The sequence below is a fragment of the Anas platyrhynchos genome, chromosome 6 (assembly GCF_047663525.1).
Source record: "Anas platyrhynchos isolate ZD024472 breed Pekin duck chromosome 6, IASCAAS_PekinDuck_T2T, whole genome shotgun sequence".
NCBI lineage: Eukaryota > Metazoa > Chordata > Aves > Anseriformes > Anatidae > Anas > Anas platyrhynchos.
In genome coordinates, this window is record NC_092592.1 from 20,585,322 (window position 1) to 20,599,049 (window position 13,728).

The 13,728-nt window shown below is 45.1% G+C and overlaps 1 protein-coding gene across 2 annotated transcripts; it reads left to right on the forward strand.

Moving 5' to 3' along the window:
* The first annotated feature begins 1,843 nt into the window (after positions 1-1,843).
* NOLC1 (nucleolar and coiled-body phosphoprotein 1) lies at positions 1,844-12,900 on the forward strand. Of its 2 annotated transcripts, XM_027460314.3 has the most exons (14): positions 1,846-2,005; positions 2,103-2,158; positions 2,245-2,372; positions 2,988-3,103; positions 3,707-3,881; positions 4,405-4,514; positions 4,910-5,063; positions 5,904-6,044; positions 6,443-6,532; positions 8,340-8,483; positions 8,681-9,262; positions 9,920-10,032; positions 10,428-10,508; positions 10,793-12,900. In XM_027460314.3, the coding sequence occupies exons 1-14, from the start codon at positions 1,895-1,897 to the stop codon at positions 10,949-10,951; spliced, it is 2,160 nt and encodes a 719-aa protein (XP_027316115.1). In that variant the 5' UTR covers positions 1,846-1,894; the 3' UTR covers positions 10,952-12,900. The 2 variants fall into 2 exon arrangements, with proteins under 2 accessions (XP_027316116.1, XP_027316115.1); XM_027460315.3 differs by lacking the exon at positions 9,920-10,032 and having other exon boundaries at positions 1,844-2,005.
* The last annotated feature ends 828 nt before the right edge of the window (positions 12,901-13,728 follow it).

Below are 13,728 nucleotides of genomic sequence, written 5' to 3' on the forward strand. Positions count from 1 at the left end.
AACCTCCACCTGAAAAAAAAAAATCTGATGACAACTAGATGCTTTATACATTAGGAATCAAAACATGCAGGTCTCACTTCAAGGCATGGAAGAAGAATTTGTGGGTTGGGAAAAAGCAACAGAAATGCCTTATTGCTCTGCTGACGAAGAGCCAGGTCATCTCTCCGCATTCTCTGGGTCTCAGCCCTCATGCACTGACTGCAGTTCCGTGCACAGTAGCATGCTATATCAAATTTCTCCTCCTCTATAAAGAAAAACAAATCTCAACTTTAATTCAGAGAAAACGTGAGCCCTGCTGAACTACGTTTTTTAGTTAGGAACCTGCATGACCTGCTCCTCCCACACTGGAACTACACTACCCCTTAACCCACCCTGCAACGTAAGAGCTGAGATGTCACCCTGGACTTATAAAGCACATCCGACAATTCACCACAGGATGTATGTTATTACCTCCAGTTCCCCTGTGGGTGACAAACCCCTGATCTTGATGCTTCTAATTCTGTGATTTCTGCCTTACCTACTGCCACATTTCCACTACAGCACCGACTCAAGCTACGCTTGACAGGAAGACATATGTCACTTTGCCTTTCCTGAAAATCTGTCCCACAAAATCCACCACACAGAGGTCAGTTCTCGTAGCTGGTTGAATTGCTGGAGCTGTTGCTCAAACCCCCGGTGCACTGATGTTAGAGGCAATTTGATTTGAGTACTTGGTAGGGAAACAGGACAGGCTCAGCTGATGACTCTCATGGCAGACAGGTACACGTCACTCCCTAACACCTGTAAAACGGGAAGGCTCTTCTCTTGCCTCCCTTGTGTTCTGGGAAACCTGCTCTAATCCATCTGCTCTGAGATCCCATAAAGGCAATAGAAAGAAACTTTGTCTATAAAAAGTCACACTTCAGTTAGTAAACAAAAAGTAACACTTCAGTTAGTACTGAAAACACAGCTAGTAGTCTCCCTGACTCCTCACAGCAGACTTAGATAACAGGACTTAAACTAAGGACACTTTACTAGCAGTGACTGTGCCTCTTCCTTTCTAACACAAAGAAGCACAAAACTTGTGCTGAGTTTCACAGGTGAAGCTTCTGGATGCATCTTACAGTCCCAAATAAGGAGGAACTGTAAGATCTGAGAGGAAAACGTGGATCCTGGAAAGTTTCTTTTCTGCAACATGAATCTGAGCAATCCCATATGTTATATGGGCAGACCACAGTGGTAGCAACAACAACAAACAAACAAACAAACAAACAAACAAAAAAAAAAAAAAAAAAAAAAACACTTAATGAATAAGCCTTCAACTTAATAGCATTTCTCACAGGGGCATTTAACATGATGGGAGGTTACAGCACAGAAATACACAAGGTGCTTTTTGCTCCCTAACCATACAAGACCAGCACCTGGCAGATCCACTAGTTTAAAGCCACAGCACTACACATCAGCTGAATTAAATTTCCTCCTTATCAGGGCCCTGAACACACCAACAGCCCGCTGTCGTCCTGACCAGCCCCACCTGTGACACCCACCCCACCTTTGAGCCCAGGAGCTCCATTTAAGCTCTACACCTGACCCTTTAGTGCTTGCTTAGACTATTTCTGCGGGCATATCTGCTGCGAGCTTTACCCCTAGTAAGGCTGGGGATATGTTTGTATAGCCTTACAGTCCTCTTAGACTCACAGCGTTACTTACAGTCCCCTACTAACCAGCCCAGGGGCTGCCCCCTGCCGGCGGCCGGGCGTGTGAGGCCGCCCCCTTCCTCCCCTCCCCACCTCCCTCCCTCCCCTCACACACACAAGATGGCGGCGGCGCCTGCCCCGCGGGCGGAGCCCTCCCCTCCCTCCCCGTGTCCCCACTTTCCGGCGCTGCGCGCGCAGGCGGCACGTGTTGGCGCAGCATGGCGGCGCGGCGCGCGGTGCCCAGCGACCTGTTCCCGCTGGTGCTCGGCTTCCTGCGCGAGCACCGCTTCGAGGCGGCCGCGCGCGCCTTCGCCCGGGAGGCGGCGGCGGTGAGTGACGGGGGGGGGGGGGGGGCGGAAAGAAAGGGGGGGGCTGGCGGCTCCGTGAGGGGCGCTGAGCGTTGTCTGTGTGTGTGTCCCCCCGCAGAAGGAGCAGGACCCCAACCACGCCTCGCTGCTGGACATCTTCAGCTACTGGCTGCAGTGAGTGGGGGGCGCTGAGGGGCGGGGGGTGCCGGGGGGGGGGTGCCGGGGGGGCGGTGGGAGCGCTGCCTTTCGCCTTCCCGCAGGTCCCCCGCCGCCAAGAAAAGGAAACTCGTCCCCAACGGAGCCCGCGCCAAGGGGAAGGCGGCCTCCAGCAGCGAAGAGAGCTCCAGCGAGGAGGAGGAGGACGAGGCGCCCCCGGCCAAGAAGCCAGGTGAGGGGTGGGGAGGGCTCTGGCTGAAGCCTCTGCGTGGCCTGCACGCACACCTCAGTTTTCTGGCATGCCTGGAGTCGTTCAGGGCCTTTATCAAGGGCTGGGTTTGTGTCCTGGTCTTGTTTCTGGTAAACTTCTTGCCTGTGGTTCCCGTTAGCGGTATGCGTTCATCCTAGGTAAGTGTGAGCTCTTCATCCACGTGTAGCTTAATCAGAGCCTTAGCACAGCATTACACTGCTCTTTCACTTGTCTGGGCTTTCTGTATATATATATGGGTCCTGTAAAACTTCCATATATATATATATACATACAGGGCCCATTAACGTTCTCTCAGTTTGTAGGGACTCTCTTTATGTGAGGTCTTCTTTTTCTGATAGATGTTCGCATCTAAATGCGTAAGAATGAATGAATCTATAATTGTTTATATCTTCTTGCCTACTTGTTTTAGAAGCTCTTGCTGTATGTTACTTGACAAACAAAAACTGAAGATCAGCGTTACGGGGTTCAGACATCATTTACTGAACTCGGTATATTCTTTTGACCTGATGTGCAGGATACGTGTGTGTGAAAGTTGTGAATTAGCTTACTAGTTAGCATGCTGTCCTTTATTTGCAGCTAATGCAACAGCTGTCACCAAGGCAAAAGCAGTTCCTCCAGCCAAGAAGGCAGAAAGCAGCAGCGAGGACTCCAGTGATGATTCAGACTCAGAGGAGGAGGAGAAGCCAGCAAAGGTCAGCCTCTAGCTGCTTTAATGCATACTTGATAATGATCAATAATAGCAAATTTGACCAGCAAAATTTTCTTTGAAATGGAGCTCACTTTTCCTGTACTGTGAAGGGCATAGACTGCTGCAGGTGCAACATAATAAGATGCTTTTATTTTTCTAGAGGAAGGTTTTTAAAACCGTGAGAACAAGTTAGATTTCTTTGTATGCATTTATAAAATAAGAATCTTCCTTTTTTACTTGCTGCAGTTACAGTTTTGAGAAGTAGAGGCAGGAAAAATGGTGTCATACTTCAGGAGACAAAACAGGGTTACTTATTGTATTCAGTCTTCAAACTAATCAGGACCCCAGAGGGAAAGAACACAGCACCAACCTCAAATCTCCCTCATTTTGAGGAGTCAGAACTGGAGACTGAAGAAGCAAAGGAAGCCTCCCATGGACTTCTGGGAGGCTTCCTGGAGCAAAGCCATTATCCAGAGATTTTTTTCAAACAGTAACTGTTAGGCAGTGAGATTTCCAGCTGTTTGTACTTCCTATATATGTCCTATTTATGAGCCTCTTATTCTTTGCTCTGCTACAAAACTTAATCAGTTTTCTTCCTTTTGTTTAGAAAGGTGCAAAACCTGCAGCAAAACCTGCAGCAAAACCAGCTGTAACCAAAACCCAGCCTCAGAAGAAAGCAGAGAGCTCCAGCTCTGACTCAAGCAGCTCAGAAGAAGAAGCAGCAGCACCAAAAAAAGAGCCACCAAAAAAAGAGCCACCAAAACCAGCAACACCTAAAGCAGGTACCTCCTTAGTTATGTATGTTGAGTCTGAGTAGACAAAAAAGTACAGGGCGGACTGATGGAGGTTATACCTACATGCTAAGACATGTTAACATAGTCTGAAAGTCTGTTGTCCCAGCTGTTTGTACTCCAGCACAGTCTGCTTCCAATGTGGGTCAGGTGTAGAACTGATTGCAAATAAAACTTCAGGTCACAAATGCTGTATTGTTGCCATAAGTAGCTGCAGTCAGCAACCCTAACTGCTAATGTTGTGCTTTTATCTCAGTGTCTTCAGCTCTGCTCTTTATGTGAAGAAAGTTTAAATTTAGTCTGTGTTCCTGGAACTTCTAGTCAGCTAAAATGGATGTTTTTCTGTAAAATGTCTCTAAACTAAAAGGGTAAAGCAAAAGCTTCACAGTACTGCCCTTTTTCCTATTGACTTTTCTTGTTTTTTTATCTACAACACCTTATGCTATACTGAATGCAATTACTCCTCATCTCCCAGAACATATTTTCTAGTATACCTTTATATTTTTCTCAAAAGGAAGTAAAGCTGCTCAGGCAACCACCAAGGTGGTCAATGGAAAAGCATCAAGCAGCAGCAGTAGCAGCAGTAGTGAAGATTCTGATGAGGAAAAAGCTGCACCGAAGAAGGTAAATTAGATTGTCAAAGACTTAACGAAGACTGTAGAGATGTAGTAATACTGGGTATATCTTTGGCTTTCTGGAACTGAAACGACTAGGTTAGAGACTGCATAGATGCTGAGTGCAGCTTTTATGGCTCTTCTACAGCTTTTTTCCTTTCTGTAGTGGGATTGTGTTCTCTCTATGCCCTGGCTTTCCTCTGCTACTTTTTACAGAAGACATCTTGTATCTTGAATATATTGTAGTCTCCATTATATGTTCACTTTTGCATGAATCCTTTGTGCTTAGCTACCTGTAACATTGGGTTTTCTTCTAGAGAATGTTTAAAAGTATTTCCTGCAACTCTATGCCCAGGATTTTCTGTAATATGATTTTAAGTGTATTTCTTTTCTCCTTGCGATAAGGTTGTTCCCAAGAAACCTCCACCCAAACCTGTAGCCACGCAGGCATGTCCAGGAAAAAACAAACCTGCCCCTGCTAAGGAAAGTTCCAGTAGTGAAGACTCTTCTGACAGCTCAGATGATGAAAAGCAACCTGCAAAAAAAAAGCCAAAGTCTGGTAAGCGCTTAACACTGTTACTGCTATGTGGGAGGGTACTTCCCGCAGGACAGCAGGACTACCAGCTGCCAGCCACAGGCAAATCTTGCTGTCCCCAAGCATCTAAGCAGTGGTAGTATCATGAAGCAGAAAGAACAGATTTTTTTGTGTATGCTAAGTTTAAAATTCAGACCCATCTTCAGTAAAGGATGGGGAATGGGAGAGATTCCGATGCTGCTTGCTTTACTGCATATTTTCTGTTCAAATGGTCTTGGACCATCTTGCAGGTTTCCTATCTGCAAGGATTTGGGAGGTAATTTCTGTGCTTTGGTTATTCTGTAACTGCAGCACTTGAAGCTATTTTTATTTTTCCCTGAAGTATCCAGGGCTGTTAGGTTGTAGTTCAGTGGATGGCCTAAATGGGCGTGTGTCCAATCTAGTGTAGCACTTCTCGGATTTCAGTAGAGAGCTGATCAGAGTGGAGGATCAAGCATTGAAACTCAAGTCTGGTGCTCTAACCAGAGGACTTCAGAAAGTAGCAAAAGAAGACTAGCAACAATTGAAATCTGTATTTTTTCTGAAAGGTTGGAAATGCAAGCTCTCCTTCTTCCAAAAGAGGAGAAGACTTCCTCAGAGATAGTAGGGTCAGCTGAAACCATAAGAGGGGAATTAAACTCACAGTAGAAGCGGTGTGTAGCAGTGTAGCGGGTGTAACCTTTCAAATTATAAGCAGAATTATATAAAATTATTTACAGAAGAGGAGAAGATGGAACCAAGTAGCGGAAGTGTTTTATTCTAATTATAACAACTGAATGTGCTGCTTGCATTACCATACAGGCATCTAATGCTGTCTCTGTCTAGGTCAGTACAGTGCTGTACCACCTCCTCAAGCTGCGCAGACAAAGAAAGGCCTTACCAAGGCTCCAGTGAAGAAGGTTGAGAGCAGTGACTCCTCAGACAGTAGCGATGAGGCAGAGCAGGTGCCCCCAAAGGGAGGAACAGGTATGTTGTGAGGAGCAGAGACTGCAGAGGAAGTATTGTGTGATGCAGTCAGTGCCCTGTCAGTCTCTTGGCTTCCTTGAAAAAGCCATATGATGGATCTGTGTTGCTATTTGTTTCTCTGGGAGATTTGGTAATTTGAAGCTGTCCCACACGTACCACTGTATGAGCTCTGGATATGAGCTGTGCAAACTGGGTTATTCAGTTTGAGAAGTTATTGGGATCTGGTTTAGCCAGAATGAGCCAGATCCATTAGTGTAGCTGGCCACGTCCTTGCTTGGCTTCTGATATGCTGTCTGAATGACTGGTGTACTGAATAGGGAGCTTTCTGGAAAGGTTTGGACTTCAGGACAAAGGTTTGGTGTGGATGTGGCCTATTAATGTTAGACTTGCTCTTGCAGGCAAAGCAGCAGTAGCCAAAACAATCCCTGTCCCCCAAAACAAGGCTGTGACTACCAAGAAGGCGGAATCCAGTTCAGACAGTGATTCAGGTAATTTTAACAAACAGTTTTGCTTTCTGCTAATGTTTGCATTGGCCAAGTTGGTGTGCAGTGGTATATCTGCAAAGGTCTTCAGCATATGAGCTTGACAGCTTTGCAGTCTCCATAGCTAACAACGTCTGAAATTGAAAAGCAGCCTGCATCACAGAGCAGAGCTTGACTGTGAGGCACCAGCTGAGACCATGTTGTTAGGTTGATGTCGTGCAGCAGCTAAACACCACACAGCCGTTTGCTCACCCTCCTCCCTCCCTCTCTGGGATGGGGGAGAGAACTGGGTAAGTGAAGCCTGTGAGTTGAGATAAGGACAGTTTATTAAGACAGCAAAATAATAATGACAATAATAATGACGATGGTAATAGTACTACTACTAATGTGTATGAAACAAGTGATGCACAATGCAGTTGCTCACCACCTGCTGACCAATGCCCAGTCTAACCCTGAACAGTCCGGCCCCCTCCCCTGGCTAGCCACCCCTATATATTGTTTAGCATGATGTCAGATGGGATGGAATACCCCTTTGGCCAGTTTGGGCCAGCTGTCCTGGGTCTGTCCCCTCCCAGCTCTTGCTTCACCCCCAGCCTGCCCGCTGGCAGGACAGAGTGAGAAGCTGGAATGTCCTTGGCTTGGTGTAAGCACTGCTCTGCAACAAAACATCAGCATGTTATCAGCACTCTTCTCATCCTAGGCCAAAACATAGCACCCTACCAGCTACTAGGAGGAAAATGAAGTCTGTCCTAACTGAAACTAGGACAGTTGAGAGGGTGGGAGCATCATGCTTAAAAAGTTTACCCAGGAAGGTTTGTGGTTACTCTTTTTGAGGATCCGTATCTTAAGCTTTTCACTGTGCTATACCATTATGGGCTTTGGGAGAAGTTCTGGAAATGAAAAAATACTACCACAGTATCAACTTCAAAACAGACTCAAAAGCTGCCTTCTAATACTGCCCTAGAAATACAGGACAGCATGCTTTGTATCTTCTGTTGATCAGGTTTAGCGTTTGCAATGCTATATTTCACACACAGGCTCCCTATGCAATACGCTTTTCCCCAAACGTTTAGGGGTCTCGTGGTTCTTGTATCTCAAAATCCGTAATGCCACAGCAGGGGCTGTGGGTGATAGCAGCCTGTCTGCTGGCAGTAGACTGTAGGGCCTTTCACAAGTAGCAGGAGTTCTTTGTGTGTTTTCTGGTTTTGTTGCATATTTTTTTCAGAAGTTAACAGTGATCTGTTTACTGTTGTGAAGAAGGTGTTCAGAAATGTTGGAATAGATCAGGCGTAGTATTCCAGATTGCTGTGAATTAAGTATTTGCAGAAATTTCCAGTCCCTTGGAATACTAAGCACATCTGACATAAGAAATAGAAAACTAAAAAGAGATACTGATCTGTTGCCTCCTCACTGTATTGTCTCTTTTGACAATTCTGTCTTCTAATTTCTTGCCTGTTCTCTGATCTTTAGTACTTCTCTCAATTTCTTCTCCCTGAGCTGGTTTTTGATGGTATCTGTACTTCTACAGTTCCTTATCCCATACCTATTCTCCTGTGTTACTCTCTAAATATCTGCTGCTTTCTGCGTACATTAATGAAGAACTTAAACTCCCCCTTATTTCCACTTCTCCCAAAAAAGAAAGGCAAATGCCGTCCCCTGCCCACTCATCAAATACTGCTTATTGCCAGTTACCTAGTGTCTCAGTGTTAGGCAACCAGTTTTGCTTTTTATTTTTCCATGAGTTATGCACATGTCATTGCTCAAATAACTTGCACCATAAGATTATTAACTGGAGGCATGTCCTTTTGTTTAGATTCTAGCTCTGAAGATGAGAAGAAGGTAGTGAGTAAGCCCCCAGCTAAACAACCTCTGGTAAAGAACGCTTCCAAACCAGCAAAAGCAGTTGTCAAGCCTGGACAAGCAAAGAAGGACTCCAGCTCCTCCTCAGAGAGCTCAGGTATTGGGATAGAAGGAAAAAAATTACTGCCTGCATGTTGTGCTTTCCTAAATCTGTGTTTCTAGTCTGGATATGAGGCTGCAGTTGGGCAGGGAATACCCACTGCAGTGTTGCTAGAGAAGTGCACTGTGTCAGCATTGAATTTGTTGCCTTCGTGTTGAATAGGGCTGAGTCTTGAATTTTGATTCCTGTTGTAGATTCTGATAGCTCTGACAAGAAGACCCCTGTGAAGCCCGCAGCTAAAGCAGCAACTCCTGCGGCAAAGAAGCCACAACCTACCGCAAAGAAAGCACAAAGTAGCTCTGATTCAGATAGCAGCTCCAGCAGCTCTGAGGATGAGAAAAAGAAGAAAGAGGATGAGAAAAAGAAGAAAGCCCCTCCAGCTAAATCAGCTGTCAAAGCAACTAAGCCAGTGTCCAAACCTACCCCAGCGCCCAAAAAAGCAAGTAGTTCTGACTCTGAGAGCTCAAGCAGTGAGGAGGAAAAGAAGCCAGCAGTGAAACCAGCCAGCAAATCTCCAGGGGCAGCAAAAGCGACTGTGGGGAAGAAGACAGCTGCTTCTAGCAGTAGTAGCAGCTCGTCTGATAGTTCCAGTGAAGAGGATGAGAAACCCAAAAAGGCAGGGAAAGGGGCACAGAACAGTTCTCAGACCACTCCCTCCACAGAAAAAGCAAAAGTATCCACACCAACAGCAAACAATGCGAAGTCTAAGCCAGCAGATGACAGCAGTAGCAGCAGTGAAAGCAGCTCTGAAGAGGAGAAAGGAAAAGCAAATGGAGGTATTAGTCTGGGAACTGGGTCTGTTGGTCAGTGTGTTACTGAGCTAAACATCAGTGGGAGCCATTCTTAAACAGTGTTTAGTCTGCTTTGTGTATCCTATTATAACTGCCAGTGCAGTACAGAGGGGGAAGGACCAGTTCTTATTTTGTTCCTTTCTGTCTGTATTATATATCTGCTGGCAATGGAACGTGTGATAACATGGAGCACTCTTCTCCACGGTTGTTGCTGGTTGCCATTTGTGCATGGAGAAGATTGTAAGTGAGAGCAAGGCAGACTACTGGAGGGCCTTTATCTATGCTGTGAATGGGACACCACAAGTGTCCCAGTGCACAATCTTCCTCCATTCAGGAGGGAAACCACTTTGAATGCAGTAGTGGAGTGCTTGAGTATATACATGATGACTCCGAGAACTGGCAAATTTTAGCTGACAGAACTTTGAGTTCACTAAGTCATTAATATAAAGGTAATTATTCATTAGGATAAGATGGAAAAATCCTTGCTGCCCCAGGATAGCAATTGGTGTTTGTTTTCTTGGTGGGATAATGCAGGGACTGACTCTCACATGTCTCAGCACTGCATTTTGGGGGAGAGATGCTATTACCTTTCCCAACACTGCAGTTACTCCCTTTTCAGTTTTACTGCTCTACATCTAACAGGCATGATCGGGAAGAAACGGAAGAGGGAAGATGTTCAGGAGTCAGAGACACCAGACAGTAAAAAGGCAAAGATCAAAACCAAAACACCACACACCGTTCCTAAGGTGAAACGGGTGAGTGTGGGCAGACTGCTGACTAGTAGGAGAGGCGTCGTTGCCTACTGAACCAATAGTGTGTTGGGTTTTTTTGTGGGATTTTTTCTTTTGGGTGGAGCCCACAGAAATTACTTATATTTTTTGTCCCTTTCTCAAGCACTTGAATCTTGTCTGGAGAAGCCTAGGTAACGCACATATGTGCGTAGTGTTATTCTGGCAAAGGTTGACTGGATGTGCTTGTCCCTGTGCTGCTTGATCTGAAGAACAGAAGGGATTACAAATCTGAGAAATGGCTAAGGATTGAGGTGACCTGTACAGAGCTCCATATTTGCAGGGCAAGGAGGGAAGGAGCCTGTCACCAAGGGAATAGCACATGCACATATGCACTTACTGTATCTCATTTTCTTTAACAGGCAGCTTCTCCTTTTCGACGTGTAAGAGAAGAAGAAATTGAAGTGGATGCCCGCGTTGCTGATAACTCATTTGATGCAAAGGTATGGCTAGGTAGTGCTCAGAGTGCTAACACTTGACCTCTGCAAATATAGGTCACCAGAGCAGCCTTGGTGTGCTTTTGGGCAGTCTTCTGGTGGGAACTTTTTCCACCAGGAGGTGCTGTTAGGAAGTGCATTGAGCACTGCCACGAGGTGCATAGGAGTGGTGTCAGCTCTAGTGATCCTGCAGTGGCACTTGCTGGGCAGGATGACGTGCAAAGCATTGCCTTTACTCTCACGAGTATTGACATGAATTTCTTTTTCTTCTTCCCCTTCATCTCTCACAGAAAGGAGCAGCTGGTGACTGGGGAGAAAAGGCTAACAATATCCTGAAATTCACTAAGGGCAAATCTTTTCGTCATGAGAAGACTAAGAAAAAACGAGGCAGCTACTGTGGAGGCACTATATCAACTCAAGTCAATTCAGTCAAGTTTGAAAGTGACTGAGAATGTTTGGGTATTTGTAAACCGTCGGCTCACCAGAATCGCTTGGATGGGCATGTGGATGTTATGGACATCAGTGAGCCGTCCTGGAATGCCACCTTCCACAGCCCCTTGCGGAGCAGGAAGTTCCAGTATGGGGATATGGGAGAGTGGTCGGACGTTACCCCCCTTTATTTCTAATTCTGGTTTAGGCCCCTAACGTGGAACCATTGAGCTGGTGTTATTGGATGCCACTAGGGTGTGACCTCCAAGTTTTAATTTTTTTTATAGTCTTATTTTAGAAGGCTGACAGTAATTTTTTTTTCCTTTCAATTTCTTGTCCATCTAGTAAAGAAAATTTATTTCCCTGTAACTTAACCTGTTTGTTTCAGGTAGTTTTAATCAGATGTAAAATTGCAAGCATTGGAAAACTTAGTAAGAATAACTCATTTGAACACTGTGGCTGTAATCCCTATCCCCATCTGACATTTCAAATTTATAGTTGCAGTGTGGCAGGATTTCGCTTTTGTTTCCTTCTCCTACAGTTTTACATTGCCACAAATTCTTACCTTCCTCTTCCCTCCATTCCTGTTGAGGATACTAACTAGCTCAATTAAAGGAGCAGAGTATAGGCACACCTGGGTAGCTGAGGAATCACATGGCTTGGAGTTACAAGTTGGGTGCTATTGTCTAAAAGGACAAGGTCTTCAGTACTGCTTATGCTGGGAATGTAGCCGGGGATTGAAGATAGCAAAAGGTAGGTTATCATATTTGAAGAAGTCTTTAGTGGGAGTGCTTAAGGAGACAGAAGAAACAAGGTCTTTTTTTTTTTTTTTAAACCTAGCTCTGCTTATTGCTGTGAGGTTTCTTTTCTCTTGGAAGCTTAGACTGCAGTGTGGCACTACTCCATGTTCTCTGAGCATATAATGTGCCAGCTTATGGTTACTCAGCAATGTGCCATACAGCTTGTTAGTTGATGAGATGAATGTAACATTGATGCCTTAAATCTCTTTACTGAGTTGAATCAATTGTTCTCTGAACTGTTTTTACCTGTAAAGTCCCTTTGAGGAATTAAAATGTCAGTTTCCTACAGCACTGTGGCAAATAAAGTTTATTGTTGCAAGGCTTGAAGTGTTAGCTTCAAGCACTAATTCTGTATGGCAAATGAGATCTCAAGTTAAGTAACTTGCAGCTTAAACTGAGATTTCATGAGCAACTGTGATAATTTAAAGGCTTGCTGCTGTTGAGAGGTCTTGCTTTTCCTCCACTTGTGTGACTGCCCTCCTTGCTATTTCTAGTAAACTCACAGTTTAAAAAGTAATATATATCCCCCAACTATGTTATTTTTGTAAGGTGAGTTAAAATTAATTTGTATTATGCTGAGCACATAGCCAGGATAAATTGAACAGTGGTAAAGCGTATTTGGGAAAAAGGGTAGTGGGATGTGAGATCTCAGCCCATCTTGTGAGATTGCCAGCCACTAAGAGGTTATGTTGGGCCTTATTTCCATGTTTCCATTCACTCCCAGAAGGGTGCCGATGAGAGCCCTGTTGTTAGAGGAAGATGCATTTGTGTGCAAAGCAATGGCTCATAATTGAGGGTTGGCTGAGAGTGATGAGACAACCCCATACACAAACACCGCAACTTGTTTCGATGAACATTTCTCAGGACTTCCCCTCAAGCTTGCACAATCAGCCTGGTTGTTGGATTCTAGGCAACAATGCAGAGGGAGCCAGGAGACCCTGGTTATTACAAAGAGCTCAAAGTTGGAGGCCAAAGGAAGGTGGGAAGAGTGCTTCTCTGTGCTGGGGTTTTGAACTAAATACAGCTTATAATTTGTCGTTTGTCCTTTTTTCTTCAATCTTTATCTTTGTAACTGTCAAAGGAAACTTTTAAACAAAACTAATGTTTTGGGGGTATTTTATGTGTGAGCACAGAAGTGTCTCAGAAAATAAAGATTGCTGCCTTTGTAATTGTGGATCTGACAGTTAAAGGTGTGGAATAGTGGGTGGGAAAAGGGGAGGGAAGGATGAATGTTGAGCTGTGTAGCTATGCTCTATCTCAAAGGTGAACTGGGAAGTCTGACTACATCTGTCAACAACTAATTCTTGTCTCCTAATTTATGCACTGACATGGCTGTAACAAAAATGAAAGGTGGCCTGTGCAAGTGGCTGCAAGAAATTTGGAGAAAACAGGAGTTGGATATTTACTTACACCAAGCCAAGTTCAGGCTTCTTGAGTCACTTCCCACTAGAATAACAAGTCAGCTCTTCTGCAATGCTGCTGCCAAAGTAGCTTAATGGTATCTGCCATACAACATGGGTAGCAACAACTTGTGGGAGTAAGAACTCATAGGCACAACTCAAACTCTGTATCTACCTGGTTAAAGATGCGGTGTTTCCTTTGATCCCTTCCTGCTCTGTGCAGGGTAAGGAAACTCCCTAATAAGTAGGGCCTGGTGGAGGTGTTGAGCACTATGATGCTTGTTTTTCCCTTGTGCTATACCTCTAGGGAAAAGCTGGGATGAGCAGAAGTGCCAGGTTGATAGGATGTCAGTCCATAATTAAGGGCATCCACCAGTTAATCCCCCTGCCTTAGGGGAGCCACAGCTCGGCACCTTGACTGTGCTGCAGGAGAAGGTGTAATGCTCTCAGCAGCACCTGCAGAGAGTGTCACTGGTCATGCTGAAAACAAGCACCTGGGTGCTGGGAGGGTAACGCGTTGTGAGACCTCCAAAGCTGCGTGCTCTGTGACCTGTCTGACAGCCCTAAGGCAGGACCGTGCCCTTCACAGCTTGTGCC